Here is a 16829-nt window from a genome sequence, read left to right on the forward strand (position 1 = left end):
CTCTAATTCCAGCACCAGTTTCCCATGTTCTGCTTATCTTATGAGACCAACTGTTGCTGGAGCCGGTGAAGGCGTTCCCACATGTAGCTGCTTGTCTTATCCTACCATCTAGAGGTTATGGCCGCGCAGCTGGGCCAACAGGGAGTGCTTCCCATTTGGCTGGGGCATCTCCAACCACTTCCATCCTTGGAAAGTGGGTGAGGATTCTTTACATGTTCCATTCTACCTGTCTTGTGTGATTATAGTAACTTGAACCACTGGAATCTAAACTCATGGCTGGAGGATAACTCTTGAAGGTGCTCCACAAGTTAGCACGGCATGTGAGCTCACACAAGTGAGCTGTGGAACAAGTTAGGAAGGGTGAAAGACACCGGGAGAATTCCTTGTGTAAATCAGCATCACATGGCCCATGCTCTGCTTTGATATGTTGTATTGACAAAGTTGCAGACACTTCTGTGTTTAAACATTGTTTTGGCCCAATAAAGGCTTGTGTACTAAAATTCTGTTTCTGCAGAAAAATGTTATATGGTAAAATTATTGCAAATGAGTGGAGGTAAGCCAAATCTGCCTGTACCAGTACAGCTGCTGATTGCCTGATAGGACTTCCTGGCTTTTTACCACATAATCTTGCTAGTAATATGGACAAGGTTAATAGAAATAAATACAAACCTATGATGGCTTCTTCTTTCAGGTAAGTGGTTTTCCTTAAAAGTAATTGCTCTTAAGATGCTTGAAACTTTTGCAATTTATGCTGCATTAGCTTTTGACATAAAAACAAAGAGAAGCTGTTTATGCTCCTGATACTTCATCTCCCAGCTGGTGTTCAAGAAATCTGGCTGTGTTTTATAACACCAGTGAGTATTGTGTGCTTTTGGAGAAAGATGAATGGCACAATTTTACTGCATTTGCTGTATCAATTAAAATATTCATTGTCTTGTTCTAGAAGAATGTTTAAATACCATTAACTTTATATTATTACTTTAAATTTGTTATTATTTCAAGAAGAATAAAATTTTAGGTAACTCAAAAAATTTTAACTGCAGTGGGGATCAGCAAATGTTAATATCATAAATAAAAAATAATCCTTAAGCTGAGTTACAGTAAGTTTCATTTCTTGTTAAATATAATTACATAACTGAAGTAGTTCATGCCAGCCCCCTCCTCTATACTGTGTGTTGACTGCATGATGTTAACTTGGATTAGTAACTTTGCTGTGTTCATTGCATGTTAAATGAATCAAGTCATTATATTAAAACTTACATCTTATACCCCTCCTATTGTGCCTTTTTGCAAGCTATCAGTTGTTGGTGCTCAAAGTGGTGTCAACTCTCAGAAATTAATATCTGTCTTTGTAAGTTTCTTTTTATTATGGCTACCCTAAAAATACAAGATTCCTGTCAGCAGATATCTGCTTTCTTGCTTATTATGCAGAATTTTCCTACAGGTTATAATGTTCTTGCTTAATTATCTGTATTTTTAATATGAGGTACCAACCTCCCCAGAATAATGTTCTTTAATACCGTTCAATATTATGCATTATGTACTGATTCTTTATCAACTTAAGAACAAGTTCATTGAAATAAAATTTTTGAAGATTCCTCTCTATTTTTAATCCATTTTTATACATGATATATGTTTATGCAGTTATTTATTTCTAAAATTTCTGAGCTCTGAGTGTTTTATTTTTATTTCTTCAATTAGAAAGCTGCACCTTTTTCCAATTAGGTGTATAGCTTTTAATCTAATTATATTCCCATCTAATTTATGCACATTTAGTTTTGTCCTGGCATTGTCTTCTACCTTAAGTACCTCCTTCCAAGTGTTGATCATATTTGATATTTTTATACAAGTATGCCCAGTTGTTCATCAAAACCGGATGAAAATTTTTGTTGTAAAATAATTTGTATTTTGTGCTTCTTCTGAGGTCAAAGTTATCCTGTGTCTTATTGTCTTTTAATTCCTCAGCAGAACAGTTATTTTGCTATGTTGTAAACTTCAAAGAGTAAATTAAATTAAACTTCAAGTTACTTCATCTTTGTAAAAACTGACCAACCTTCCTATGTGACTGTGCAATTCAGTGATTGCCTGTTTATGCTTAGGCAAAGAAAGTTTTATTAATAACTTGGTTAATTAAGTAACAGGAAGTGAATGAATGTTTTACCAAATGCACTTCAATAGGTGATTGAACACTCGAACAATGATTTTGTTGGTGTCAGTGCACAGTGCTGTAGCTTGATTCAGATAACGTGATTAGTCTGAAGCTAACTTGTCAGGAAAAAACAAATAAAGAACACCAAAACCTACCAAACATAGCACCATACTTTCCCACCAAAAAAAATTCAAGCAAACCAACCCCCCCCACAAAATTCCCAAAATTTAGGTTTTCATCTGATTTGTTTCTTTAATCTGACTCAGCCTAAGAGCACAAACCAAACCTGCAGTGAAGGAGTGGAGGCAGGGCAGGACTCTGCTTTGCATTGCAACCTGTGTTTGGCTTGGCCTTGAGAAACTCTGCTTAATCCAGTCTGGAAACAGCAGCTCTCCCAACTCCACCATGGTTTTCTAGGGACACTAATATCCCTGATCATGATCCCTGTACATGGTGTCAGTGGGCTGGGAATTATAATTACTGAGTGAAGTAATGCCATTAAAAAAAAAAAAAAAAGTTTAATTTATGGCAGAGTACTGTATGAGTTCATTATTTTTTCTTAAAATAAATTTTGTTGAAACCCTGATGCTCGCTCTTAAAAGAGACGTTTTCACCTCCACAATTTAGTTAAGCTTCAGAGAAATACAAAGCATATTTGATGTTGAATAGGCAGGTGAATGACATCTGTTTAGTAACAGAAAAATGGGCAAATAGAGGCAGTGGCACAAAGCAGGTCTTTGAACACAGATAACATTATAAGTGGCCAAAACATTTTTTTTTTTGAGACTTTGTGGTTGTCTTCAGACGGAAAGAACCTGTTTTATATATTCATACTTCTGTTTTAACTTGCATGTTTCTGTTACAAGCTTTATAAATACTGTTTCTCCTGCAGAATTGAGCATGACTTGTAATTAAGGCTTTGGCCTCAAAGTTAAATCCTTGTAAATGTCTTCAGAACTTGGGGTGATGCCTTCTGATGCTTACAAATATCAGACTTTTGCATTTGCCAGATACTGCATACCAGAATTAAAGATTAATTAGTTTTAGTAGTAACTGATTTTATGAACATACATTTCTATTTAACATCCTGAAGGTGTTAAGCCAGCTGAACTTTTCCTCTGCTGTAGCAAAGACAGAGATTATTAATAGTTCTAGAATAACAAAGGAGTGCTTTTAGAATATTAATGCTCTTCACGTTGAACTCTTCTAATAGAATAAGTATCAAAATGAAGTTTATTAGAAAGCAAGTAGAAACAAATAATGAAGCACCAACTTTAACCATTAATAGATAGTTGCCTCCTGAATTATCTGGCTGTTTTTTAAAAAATAGCTGGGATTCGTGATTCTCTCTGAAATATCTTCTGAGATGAGCTGAGTGAAATATATGCAATATCCAAAAATACCCTCACTCTTTCACAGCTTTTCCAAGTCTAATTTTTAAATCAGGTTGTAGCACTTCTTACATCTGTGCAGCTGGGTGAATCTTTGATACTGTATGTCTTGCCCAAAGTGTGTTTGGAATTTACTGCTCCATTCTGTATCATGGAGAAGAATTGCCCTTTGTTTTGGAATTAGATGTGGAGCTGAACTCTCAGTGAAGCAGGATGTTATCTTTAAAGTTTGGGTGGGTGTACTGGAAGCAGCTTAGACAGATAGATTCTGGTTATATTTTTGTTCTGATGCTTCAAACAAAAGTGGATTGATTGTTTTCTTGTCAGGTTTAGTATCTGTGTAATTGTAATGGAAATTAAAACAGGAATGTTTAGCTATTGAGTTTACATGAAATAAAAACTTGAAAATTACATTTAAATTAATTAGCTCTCAAACTTTTGTTGGTACTTGGTTTAGTATGTTACTGGGGACTTCCACAAAACTGCCCTTGGGATGTGGATCAGACTAGTAACTTAGGGCAGCCAGTGTTAGGCATATGTTGCTCTGTATGTTTTATAATAAAACCTTAGAGAAGTTGTACTGAAAGTACATTCTCTTTACTGTGGTGGTTGTAGCAAAGCTGAATTTTGAGAAAATTTGAGTAGGTCCTATCTGAACAACACACTTCTGTGAACACATTTTTTGTCCCATTGTAGCTTGATCACTCTGATTGGGAAAACAGGTCTATCTAGAACTGATTGGCTGAAATTTGGGCTGAAATTCATAAATAATTTCAGTATTTTAGTTGGTTTAGAGTTTAGATGCTGTGATAATCTAACAGAGATGATTGATGTATTGAGTTGGGCAGCAATTGAACATCTGCATTATGCCAAAGGGTCCTAAAAAGAAACTGAAGTTTTGCCCTTGTTTTGGAATCTCTGCAGTAATAGTATTACTTTGTCCTAGATGATGTATTTTGTGTTATGATGTCTTAACAATTTAATTGATTCAGTAATTTGACAAGAAAATAAGAAAAAAAATTACTTGCAAAAGGTGCTCTGGTTATTAAAAGGGCTTTTAGAGACTCACTGTAGTTAGACTGGATTTGTTGTGTTGGCCAGGAGAAGTGATGCTCCCAACTTGCTCAATATAACAATATTCCTTGAGTCTCTGTAAAATAAAGTTTTTTAAAAGAAACTATTTTAAAGTTGCTAGTATATATATTACTGAAAAATTAACACATGTATATATCTGTATAGGGAAGGAAGATTATAACTTTCCATTGTTTCCAGAAGATAAACAAAAAAATGAAGCTTACAGAATCTCCCATCTTAAATTTTCAGATAGCTGTGGCACAGAAACTCTTGATCTGTGGACTGTCCTTACTCTTCCACATGACTATTACAAAAACTTTGCCTGTGGAATACAACATTGATGATAACTTCATAGCTACAGCATCATGGCCTGTAAGGTTTTTCTACCTGTATGTGTCTATTATGGCTGCCAGACCCAAGTATTATTTTGCATGGACTTTAGGTAAGTGTATGTTTAAAACTATAATAATAATAACAGAAAGAGTATGTATTGAGATTGATCTGAGAACACTTAAGTCTGTATTAAGAAGTGGCAGTGCCCTCTTGAGGCCTTAGGAAAACCTGACTGCATTTAAGTCTTTCAAGGTATTAAGTACATTGAATAGTGTCGCTTTTTGAGAAACAAAAGCTACCAGAAATGTAAATGCAGTGTTGGGAGAGTGTTGCAAATGAGATCATAGTCTCCTTTACAAGTCTGAGTGAAACCTAAGGAGTTTTGGAGAGTGATAGTGATTAAATGAACAGTAACTTTAAAAAAAATAGTAGTAAATCTAGTCTGTTGTACAAACCTTCTTTTTGTTTGTTTTTTTCTTTTTAATTTTATTTTGATACCTTTATTTTTTTGGCATATCTTTAAAGTGAATTTTAACCTCTTTCTGTGGTTAGTTGTCAGTAATTTGCTTGATGTTATTCAATCATGAAGGAAAATTAATACTTTGGAATTCAGATGCATTATACTGTTGTTAATAATAGGTGGCATTTTCAGAATTTCATGGGTGACACTTCAGTTTTAGTCTTTGTTTACTGAAATTTTGAATGACTGGTAGGATAACATGCTTAGTAACTTATTTAAGACACTTGAATAGATTACATACTTTAAAGAATATTTTGCAGTTCCCTTCGTGTTACTTGTAAAAAAAAGATCCTTTGTTTAAGTAAGCTGGCATCTTGAAAGTGGCTCACACAACAGATTTCATCAGCTTCCTCCTCCTCTCCAGTTTTACATATTTGTATGAGCTCTTTTGAGAGAAAATCTGTGGGAACCATGCAATTAAAGAAAGCTTTAGGGTAGCAGAGCAGCATGACTCATTTACAGCTGCTGGTTTCGTTCCTGGTCAATGAATTAAATGCTTTCAGCTTGTCTGAATATAGTAGATCTGGGGCTTGTTGTGGAAAGAAATACTTTTGAATATTGTGCTCTTATGTTCCCGTATCATAATTTGTAAATAGTAGTAGTCATCTAAAAAGGGAATAATTTTAGTTGGAATTTGTTTTGCCTTTAATACTTCAGTTGGATTCTTCCTTGTGCACTTGCTAGCAGTGTAGCGCTAGCATTCCTCTGGTAAATACCAAATAAAATAAACTATGCCAACTCTGTACTTCTAGTTTGTTAGCCTTCTTCCTTCCACTTTGTTTCATCTAAACTTATGGTAGGAGTAGAATGTGAGGGACTTTAACAGTTTTATTGGATGTTCACCTTTGAGTTGTACATTACTATTCTTTACATTTAGAAATGTGTTAATGAAATTAATTACTTACAATGAATACTAAAATGCTAGTCAATGAGTACTTACTCTAGTTACAGGCTTTACATTCTAGCTTGTGAAAGATTATGGAGTTTGTGTCTACAGCTGTTTCTAATTGAGCGTGAAACTATTGCCCAATGTTTGAAGTTGGCATAGCAACATCAGATGTAAGGCAGCAAATTCTGTTGCTTTCTTAGATGTTCTAAAAAAAAATTTCACAAGGAAGTAAAAATACTATAAATTCAAAAACACCTAATTTCCTTTTATGTGGCCATCCTAACTTGGAAAATACAGTTGAGGAAATGTTTGTGTCTGAGCTGACAAAGCTCAGGCGAAGGTGATGACTCAAAGTGACAGGCAGTAGAGATCCATTGTATTTTCCTGCATAGTCCAGATGACAGCAGCTTTTTCTCCTAGGGAAAAATATTGTTTGCTTAGAACATCTGACCTTTGACATGCACTGTAAACACTTCACATTCAAAGGTGTTGTAACAGTGGCCTAGTGCCATTAATGGAAGTTTGACAAGCTCTGCATTCCTTAGAAAATTACTGTTTTCTGCTGTTCTTTCTGCTGCTCTCAGTGAGGTGCTCTGAATGTGCACCTGCATGGAGGCAATCACACAGTCTTTATGCTTTAAGCATCACTGTTGCTGCATAATGAAGACCAAAGACATGCATCCGAGCACTGATCTGCTGTCTCAAATCATTACAACCAGCCACTGTTTTGTAGTCTTGATGCATCTCATCGAGCATGTTTTTCTGTTTGATTGCTCAAGCAAGGCTAAGTAGGTGGTATGGGAGACAGGGAACCACTGTACTGTGAAGTAGCTAGTGCTACCTCTCATTCTTATGCTTTTGTGCAAGCTTTTGAGTTGGAAGCCAGTGTTGCTTCGAACCTTTTCTGTTTGTTCAAGTGATCCTCAGTATTTAAAAGAAAAAAGTCTTTAAAATACGATAAACATTTTGAACAAACTACATGTTGTGTGGGGCACAATTTGTTACACAGACAGTTTATAATTAATTTGTTTCTTCTTGTCTCATTGCAGCAGATGCAATTAATAATGCAGCAGGGTTTGGTTTTAGAGGCTACGATAAAAGTGGAGTTATGCGTTGGGATCTAATATCAAATCTCAGAATCCAGCAAATAGAGGTTTGTTTCTGGCTCTTTCAAAAACCCTACATGCCCATGTAGGGTTGCTCTTAATTTCAGTAACTTTTCCTACACATTTGTTCCTTTAGATAGTGAATATATTCTAATTCATAAATGGTGTGTTCACACTTTTTAAAAGGGTGAAAAATAGCCTGTTTTGAACATGTTCTACTTGTCAATTGACTTCCAAAATATTTTGTGGTTATAAGTAGTTGAGTAACTAATTCAACTCATCACAAATTTGGGTGGGAGGATTTATAATTTACACACAAGAATTTTGAAACACATTGCGACATTCTACAATTACAGAAATAATTAGTTTGTTTTACTTTACAGTTTTCCACAAGTTTCAAGATGTTTCTTGATAACTGGAATATCCAAACAGCTCTTTGGCTCAAAAGGTATTTATTTCTTAAAGAAAATTTTTCTCTACTGAAGTTTCTTAGATAAATATTTCTTTGAAGATGGTATAACATTTGAAGCTAACTCCCACAAAATATCATTTGTTTAGCAACTGTGTGTGGGAGATTCTTCTTGTAATGAGTTAAAGCCACTGAGTTTAGGACTTCTCTCTTAGTCTAAACTATCAGGTTATGATAGAAGCTGTTCTTCTTCATAAGCCATAGGAAACCTAAAACTGTTAATCTGTGGAAGTGTCTTTTTTTCTGTCTCTTAGCATTCAGCCAGTGCATGTTGCTGAGAGCAGCAGGCAAAGTGTGCACCTCAGCCTGTGAAAGCTCTGCATTGTTTTTGGCCACAGAGCAATACAGGAACTTCCATGTGTTCTGTTAGAGAACTTTCTGTGCTCCTTCCATTATGAGGGCATGACAGACATCAAACCCTGCAGTGTGCTGTCAGCAAAAATTCTAAATTAATCTCTCTTAGCTGCACTTTTTCCTTGCCTGGCCTGTGAACTACATCATTCTGCTTCTTTGTGGCAAGGAGAAAAAAGAAATGTTCTTGAGTAGTGCGTGGATGTTGTTTCCCTTCTTCCAGTCAGACTGTTGAGTTGATCTCCTATCCACAGGTGCAAGTTTAACTGACACCCCTATCTTGGGGTCACTTAGAGGACTTTACCCTTATTATAGGATAGCTGGCAACAGAATGTCTCTTCCATCAAATTTCTTCATAGTTTGTTATATTCCATAATTTCATCCCTAAATATTTTGCTCAACCAATTTAAAAAAGAAATTGTATTTTATGTGTTTATTCTGGTAGGCTCAATAGTCAAAGGGATCTATTGCTAGGACAATCAACAAAAAGTTGCATGTGGATATTGAAATGTAGCATTTCAAAAACCAAATATGTAGTTTAGCTATTTTGATTTAGTAAGAGAGAAGAAATTTAACAGTTTTAAAACATATTAAGAAAAGTTTATATGTCAGCAAACTTTCAAATCTCCTTAATGGAATGATTCTTAACAAAAATTATTAGTGAAGAAGCATAATATTTCTGTTCAAAATTGAAAGGAAAAAATATGCAAATCAATTGTTCAGGGTGATAATAAAAGAAGATGTGAAGAAAAATTAAAGCATCTCCTTTAGTAAGTATTTTTTGAAACAATAACAGAAGAATCCTTGGGGATAGTCTAAACTGGTTCTATCAAAGTGAAAGGGTGTGGAAAGGTGGCTGTTCTGTGAAAGTTTTATTGCAAGTAAAAAATGTTTGAATTTCTCATATATGAGGTCCATAAATAGTACAGAATATATACAGAATATAGATTTTGTTACTAATAGTTTGGTTAGCTGCAATGGTCCAACAATTTGCTTAAAGGACAAGCTCATGGATTACTTTAAACATCCACTTTTAATACCTCACTTTTTGCCATTTATAGAAGTACCTAAAACTTTAGCCATTTATCTCACATTAAATATCAGACGCTGGCATTTGTTCTTTTCTGATAATTGCTCAAAACTGAACCATCAGTTAAACCCTGATTGTGGGTAAAAATAAACTTGTAAAAAACAGTTAATGGAGCTACAGATCACAAAGAGGTTTAGTAAATATTTAATGTAGATCATAGTATACAGCAATTTAAAGGCATTATTGTTACAAGCATGTAAGTTAAAATAGATATTTACATAGTAGCATATATCAACAATACATATCATTATAATGTTTCCTGACTGGGAAAGCTGTCATGTTCCCCCTCAACCTGTTCTTTCTGTTTTTCAAAGAAACCATCTCATCACATTTGTCTTCAGTCATGTTTGCAAAACTTCTGTGGTTCTTGTTGCTGAATTCTGACATCTTTCCAAACCTCCTGTCTTCTTAGAGTAGATGTAGTACTTCTGCTATGACCTTCAAGGTTTTTTCCCAGGCTTTTTAGAGGCAAAGTTGATTAATTTGAGTGGATTAGTTATAATTATTTTCTTTGGGTAGATACTGTGATGTATTAGAAAGGATGTTATATCTGTCTTTTTTTGCAGCAGCAGCAATCTACTGTTGATTCATGCTTAGCTGATATTCAGTGTTTCACACTGTTGATCCATATTCATGCTCAGCTACACTTTTCCAGTAATGTTACAGGAATGGTACTGGTTTGTGTCTTCCACTTTTCTTATTAGATGTTCTATGCTTTGGACTTCATCTTGTTGATTTCAGACCATCCTTCAAGTCTGACAAGATAATTTTGGATTCTAGTGCTCTCTACTAAGAAAACAATGCCAATCTCATCCATCCTACTTTCTACCTGTCCTAATTTGAAAGACAGGTATTTGCTAAGAAAGGCAGAAGCCTCCCTTTGAACTGAAAAATGTGATCCCTCCTACCTACAAATTATTATAATTTTGGAATTAAGGGAGCTCTCAGGCAAAGATATGGGGATAGGAATAACAGTTCTTTACTAGTATAACTAACAAGACAAACAAGAACAACAGCTATGAAATTACCCACAAACAGAACAGTAACTCAGTCCCAGTGTTTTTTGGCTGCAGGCCCCTTTTCCCTGAGCTGCAGTTCCCGGTGCTGGGGGCGGGCGGGTCCCGCAGAGCCGCAGGAGGGCTGGGGGTGATGGCAGCGCTGTCCCAGGGAGAGAGAGAGATGGAGAGAGAGCTCTCCGCTCACGGTGTGGGTCCTGGTGATCAGCAGAGTGCTGGATGGTGGCAGGTTACAGCGAGAAGGCAGCAGGGCAGGGTCTGACAGCAGTGAGGATGGCTCCTGGTGCTGGGATGGCAGGAATGGATCAGAGGCAGCGATCGTCCTTCTCTTCCGAACTCCGCGGGGAAATGGGGACAGCCAGAGCCTTCTGTCTGCTCTTCTGGATGTTTGGATATCGAGGGGTTTCCCTCTTTTCTCCCCTCCCCCCTTCTCCCTTGCCACCAGGGCCCAGTCAACAGGTATCTTAGCATGACAATGGGGAAAATTCCACAGAGGGAAAAGGGAAAGAACCAACCCAAACACTACCTGAAAAAAAGGAAGGGAAGACAAAGAGGAAAAAATACTTCTCAGTATTTTAACCATCTTCTCATATATAACCATCTAAGTTAGTAAAGATATTGTGGAACCAGAACGAAGACAGTACCTTGTTTAACAAGTGATGCATCTTCCCACTTTTAGCGCATTATGGATGACCTGAACCACCTATATTTGAATAGATTTTCTCAACCTTTTGTGATGACCATATTTCCTTGGTTTGTTTTTAGGATCACCAAATGAAGTATTTGAACATGATTTATTATTGTCAAATCCATGGAAGCGTTTAAATTTACTTTTTAGTCATTGAAATCAAAATCTGAGGATTTTTTTCGGTACTGTTTTACCTCACTTGCATTGATACAGCTGAAATTTGGTTAGTTAATTTAGTGAGTTTTGTTCACTTCCAAATGCTTTCCAGGGACAATTTCAGTACTTTAAACCAAATAAAGACTAAAGACATGTATCACTTCATTAATGAGATATAATTAGCCACCAGTCATATACATTTAAAATTAATAGCAGTATTAGAACACAACATTTTGCATGTGTTTAGTGCTTTGGTGTAATAAATATTTTTGAACACTCTTCTGTAACTAATCCCAAGCAGATTAAAAAGCACACATGAAATTAAAAAGTACATGAAATTGTTCACAATTTCATGTAAACTGCATCTCCTTTCCTAAGGCTGTGTGGGATACATAAACCCTGCTTGCATGCACAGCCTGTGGCAGATGTGGGTGCTCCACCTTGGTGTGAATCGACTGATTTCACATGCCCCCTAGCAAAGCCTGCCACAAATCCATGTGTCTGCATTTGACAGGGATGAGACACTGCTTCCTGGCATGGTGCACTGCACTGACAGGCCCCTATCTGGATGCAGCTACTCTGTGTCTCCCAGGGATTCTCTGTCTTGGCCCAGACAGAGGTCATGGTGTTGGTGGGGTGACTTCTGGCAGTGTCAAATGAGGTTTTGATGTAAAGTATTTTGCTCCAAGATGTCTCTCTGACTCAGTGCAAAAATTCCTAATGCTTTGCTACTCTTGAGGCTGACAGATTGATTATTTGTCAAAAATGTCTCTGTTTACTCTTCAGCCTGGTCAATGTTGCTTTCCTCTTTAAGGTTATCTGTTTTGGGCAAATGTCCTCAGATAGTTTTGAGTATTACACCAGCCCCTTGTTCTCATCTTAATTGCCACTGTGAGTGAAGCCATTTAGCAAGAAGAGGGGGTTGTGCACGTATCCCCCTGAAAAACTTGTAAGATAAAACTTACCACATCTAGTTGATGGGAATAAACTAAATTAGCAAATTACACCTTTTAATCTTCCCCTATTCAGATCCTGCCTTTTTACCTTCTGTTCTTCAACATTGACTACATCAGTAGGTTTCAGTAATATTTTCTTTATGTGGAAGTTGCAGTAAAGTAGTTAGATTAGTAGTGGATGTTGTGGCTCTCGGTATCATTAGATTGTCATCTTTGTATAACAGATGTGCATTCTCTTCTCTTTCTCTGTTACTTGCTATGTCCTCTTTACATGTTGATGTCTATAGCCTTTCTAGTTAAAACTCATTTTTGTACGTTAGCCATAGATTTGTGCTCATGCATGCTTGTGGTGTTTATTTTTGCTATGTGAGTTTGTATCTGTTTCCATATTTCCTATTGCTTTTTGGTTTTCAGATCATTAAAGGCATTAAAGTGATGAAGCAATATCAGGACCTTACCATGTTTCCTATCATTCTTCCACATCATGATGGTTTGTCATTGTGTCATATAATGTTGTCTTCTAGAAACCACCTTTCTTGGATTCTTTTTTTCCCTTCTTCCTTCTAGAATTCCTTATTATAGGACCTTGCCTAGTAATTCAGAGTCTCAATTTTAAAATAACACAGTTCAGCATTCTCCTTATTTGATACTCTCTCAGCACTAGAGTATTTATTGCAATTTCATCATCATGCTCACCTAATTGTGTCACACAGATACATTTTCAACTGTGGTTTCTTTATTATTCAAAATTGAAGGTAGTTGTTAGTTTTCCCCTGCTCCTATAAGCTGCTCTTAGCCCAAGAATCTGGGGATGGTTTGTGCCTTCCAGTGCAGCTTTTCAAACACATTCTTTGATGGCTCAAGATTCCTTATTAGTGCCAAAACTCAAGTTTGGATGCTTTGTGTATCATTTCATTAGGAATAAGGACTGTGTGTGGTGGCACTGAGCACAAGTTTAGCACTGAGGGCTGGAATTGGGAGCTGTGAATACCTTTAAGCATTTTCTGTAGGCCATAATACAGTGACAACATTGTTAAATAATAGAAAAATGCAATTGCATTGAAACTTCTGTGTTGGAGATGAAACTGGTGAACATGTAAATGATAGCTGGGAAGACTGTGGGTGACTTGTTTCATGTTACTTATCTTGAATTGTTTCTGACTTGCTAGGGTGTGCTATGAACGAGCCACCTTCAGCCCAACGATCCAAACCTTCATTCTTTCTGCCATCTGGCATGGGGTTTATCCAGGATATTATTTAACATTTTTAACAGGAGTACTAATGACACTAGCAGCACGAGCTGTAAGTACCAACCAAGTATCTTCTTAAATGATAAGTTTTGTAAAAGCAAATTAATAATGTTCTTTGCTCCAAAGATGCCCTTTACTGTTGATACACAATCTGTCTGATAGTGCTCTTTACTTTTCTAGTTATGAGAACAATGGGAATTATTTAATTAAAAGGATGGCTGGATTGGTGGAAGCAAACAAGACTATACACAGTCTATAACATCTTAGTAGCATACCTTTTGTGGAAGCTCTTTCTCTGTATTAATTGATAGTGTGTTATTATAGCATGCTGAACAGGTTGTTGTTACCTAAAAATATTTTGAAAAAATGAGCGATGATGAGTAGATGAAAATTTGTGTGTCAATGCTATATAGTTCTAGAGCCTGCCTCATCCCTAATTTCTCTCAGTACTATTGTAAGGATGACAACTAAGGAATGTTCCCCCTCAAGCAGCACATAAAAATCTAGTGCAGTTACTGTTTCAAATTGGCCAGCCAGTAGTGCAGGCACATTAACAAACTTTTGCAGTCGCTATTCAGAACCATATGGAAACAGCAAACCTGCCAAGAAATCTCACATTTCTGCCTGAGAAAGCTGTGTAAGAGCAGAGACAGGTTTACCAGTCACTCAGTGGAAAAGAGGAACAAATTACACATCAGATCAGAGCAGCATAACAGAGCACTTTTTTGTTGAAAGAACCAGGAGAATGAGAAATGAAGCAGACTGCTCTGTGGTTGCTATAATAGCTAGGGGAAGGTGGTACTTCAGATTTAGGTTGTTACTACATCAGTAAAACAAATGCTTCTCTCTCTTCACAAGGGTATAGTCCTTGTTTGACGGAACCAGCTCCTTTCTTTACAATAGATACAGCTTTCTTTTTCTCCCAGATCTATCACAGGGAACTTTTGACATGTATCAGCCAGGGGCTGGTGCAAAAGCCAAGGTTTTGGGACAGTTCACAGATAAAAGCTGTTTACTTAGTGAGATGAGTCCAGTAAATTGGAGTGCTCACTGCCTTTCATCCTGGACTTCTCTAGTAGACTACATTGTATTCATGTTTCATATGTATCAACTGATAGGCTAGTAAAAATATTTTGAGTTTCTGTATCAATGGGTACTTAATATTAACTAAGATATGTCAGAGCATATTTGCTATTTAACTCTACTAGCCTTTAACTGCAAAGTTTGGCAACACTGATCCACACTTTGCTCTGGTATGCCTAAGCATATATCAAACTTATTTTACTTCCTTTAATCATTACATATTTCATAACCAGGTGTTTACTAGTGGCAGTCATAGATTTTTGTGTTAGAAGTTGTTCTCAAAGTCCTAAAAGACACGATTACAAGAAATTTTGTGAAGCTTCTTCTGAGTTCTACAGAACTCAGGAACAAGTCCTTTCATGTGATCATAGGAATAACTAGAGGGAGATGGCAGAATGAAAGGTATATAGAATTACTTGATTTAGCTTAACTAAGCAAAGGCTGAGTGGGAATGTGGTATCTACTGGGCAATTAGAATAAGAAGAGCAAGAAGGGTCAAAAAGGGTTTTTAATGTAAAGAATTAAATCAGCAGGAGCCTGCCTTGGATATGTTCTTTGGAAGGAGGAGTTCTAAAGAAACTGAGGGTTAAGGAAGCTAAACAGTGTACACTGGTGTACAGCTTTTCAGAGAGCACTGTTTCAGTGCAGGCCACAGGGAGCTGGCAACTGTTGCCACAACTTGATAGCAAGTTGGGGTCAAAGTCTGAATTGAGCCCATCTTGGTTTGTTAGCACACAAGGATAGTGAGCAAGGGTAACAGTTCAGTCAAAGGAAGGAGAGACAAAGATTTATTGATGTCTTTATAATTATAAATAAAACTGAACCCAACCCTGTGTGGGATTTGGATTTGGGTTTTTAAAATACTTCTGGTATTGAATCTTTTGAGCAAAATTTTAGAACAAAAGAAGATTCAGCATAGAAATTTGAGTCATTTTATAATAATCCAACTTGATAGAAGACTCCAGAAATATGTAATTAGAACTGATATTTTGTATATTCCGATATATACCCTGTTTCCATTAAAATATATTTTATTAAGAAGTGTATGAAAATGCATTACTACATAGAAGCTTTCATCAGAAACATTCTGGCCTTCACTTATTCCAACCCTATATATTTACAGAATGACTTAATAGAATACAATGGCTGCCTCATTCTGACAAGTGGTGCAAATTTGCATTGGATTTAGGCTAGGATTAATTATTTAAATTCTGTTTAAATTGATAAATGCTTAAATTCCCATGCTGAATGAATTAGAGGGAATTTGAGCCAATTCCTGTTGAAGTTGATGGGCATTTTGAATAGTTCAAAGATATTTGACCTAACTGTAGCATTTAAGTTCATCCTATGACTTTTATGTCAATGGAACAAACTGACCTCTCAAGGTTTATTCCTCAGCTAATTAGTATTACCTTGCTTTTTCAGATAAGAAACAATATCAGACATTATTTTGTTGAATCTCCTGCTGTTAAACTATGTTATGATATTGTAACATGGGTGGCAACTCAAGCAGCAATAAGTTACACAGTGGTGCCATTTGTACTGCTCTCTGTAAAACCCTCTTTCACCTTTTACAGGTAAGGACATTCAACTTGTTTCCTTTTCTTTAACTTGGAATAGAAGTATTTTCAGTGGCAGAAGATTTCTGGAGCTATTTTAGTGATAAAATTCTAAGATTGATTTGTAGCTGAGCGAACTGTACTTCTAGTGCTTGAGCATAGTATGTCTTGTGTTGCTCACATTTTCCTGTCATAACAGACTCATTTTTCAGGGGGCAAGGAAAAAGACCCAACTGAAAACAAAATCAGAGGGATACCTTTGAAATTACTATATGCCCTTGAACTATTTTACAGCAAGACTAGATATTGACTTCCTTGAAACAACTTGTGAAAAGAGTTGAAAGTAGACTTATGTTCACTTTATACCTTGTTACAGTCCTAAATAATGTGAGGGAAAACTTAATTTCTGATTTTCCCCTCATTTTACTTATCTTAAAGAAAATATTAATCTTATCTTAATATCTTAAGTGTTCATATATTATGTGCAAAGAATTTAATTGATTTATTATTTCTGTTCATTTTTTAGCTCCTGCTATTTCTGTCTTCATATTGCCAGCATCCTGGTGTTGTTGGTATTTCCATTGAAAAGAACTCAAAAAGGAAGTAAAAAGCATGAAAGCGTCCAGCCTGTGTGGTCCAGAAAACTAGAAGAAGAAAGTCTTTTACAAAAGAACAATTATCCCACAACAAATAATAGTTTCAGTCAGAAACAAGAAATAACCTGCAGATATCAAGCATTAAAACAGTGA

The 16829-nt window shown here is 36.2% G+C and overlaps 1 protein-coding gene across 1 annotated transcript in view; it reads left to right on the forward strand.

The window, feature by feature from the left end:
• MBOAT2 (membrane bound O-acyltransferase domain containing 2) overlaps positions 1–16829 on the forward strand; it is an 87271-nt gene extending 70442 nt beyond the window's left edge. Inside the window, exons 8-13 of the mRNA XM_062488502.1 lie at positions 4864–5056; positions 7406–7509; positions 7846–7910; positions 13358–13490; positions 15947–16098; positions 16607–16829. Of these exons, the coding sequence (XP_062344486.1) occupies positions 4864–5056; positions 7406–7509; positions 7846–7910; positions 13358–13490; positions 15947–16098; positions 16607–16829 (870 nt within the window). The remainder of the gene's footprint in view (positions 1–4863; positions 5057–7405; positions 7510–7845; positions 7911–13357; positions 13491–15946; positions 16099–16606) is intronic.

The sequence above is a fragment of the Cinclus cinclus genome, chromosome 3 (assembly GCF_963662255.1).
Source record: "Cinclus cinclus chromosome 3, bCinCin1.1, whole genome shotgun sequence".
In the NCBI taxonomy this organism is placed as follows: Eukaryota; Metazoa; Chordata; class Aves; order Passeriformes; family Cinclidae; genus Cinclus; species Cinclus cinclus.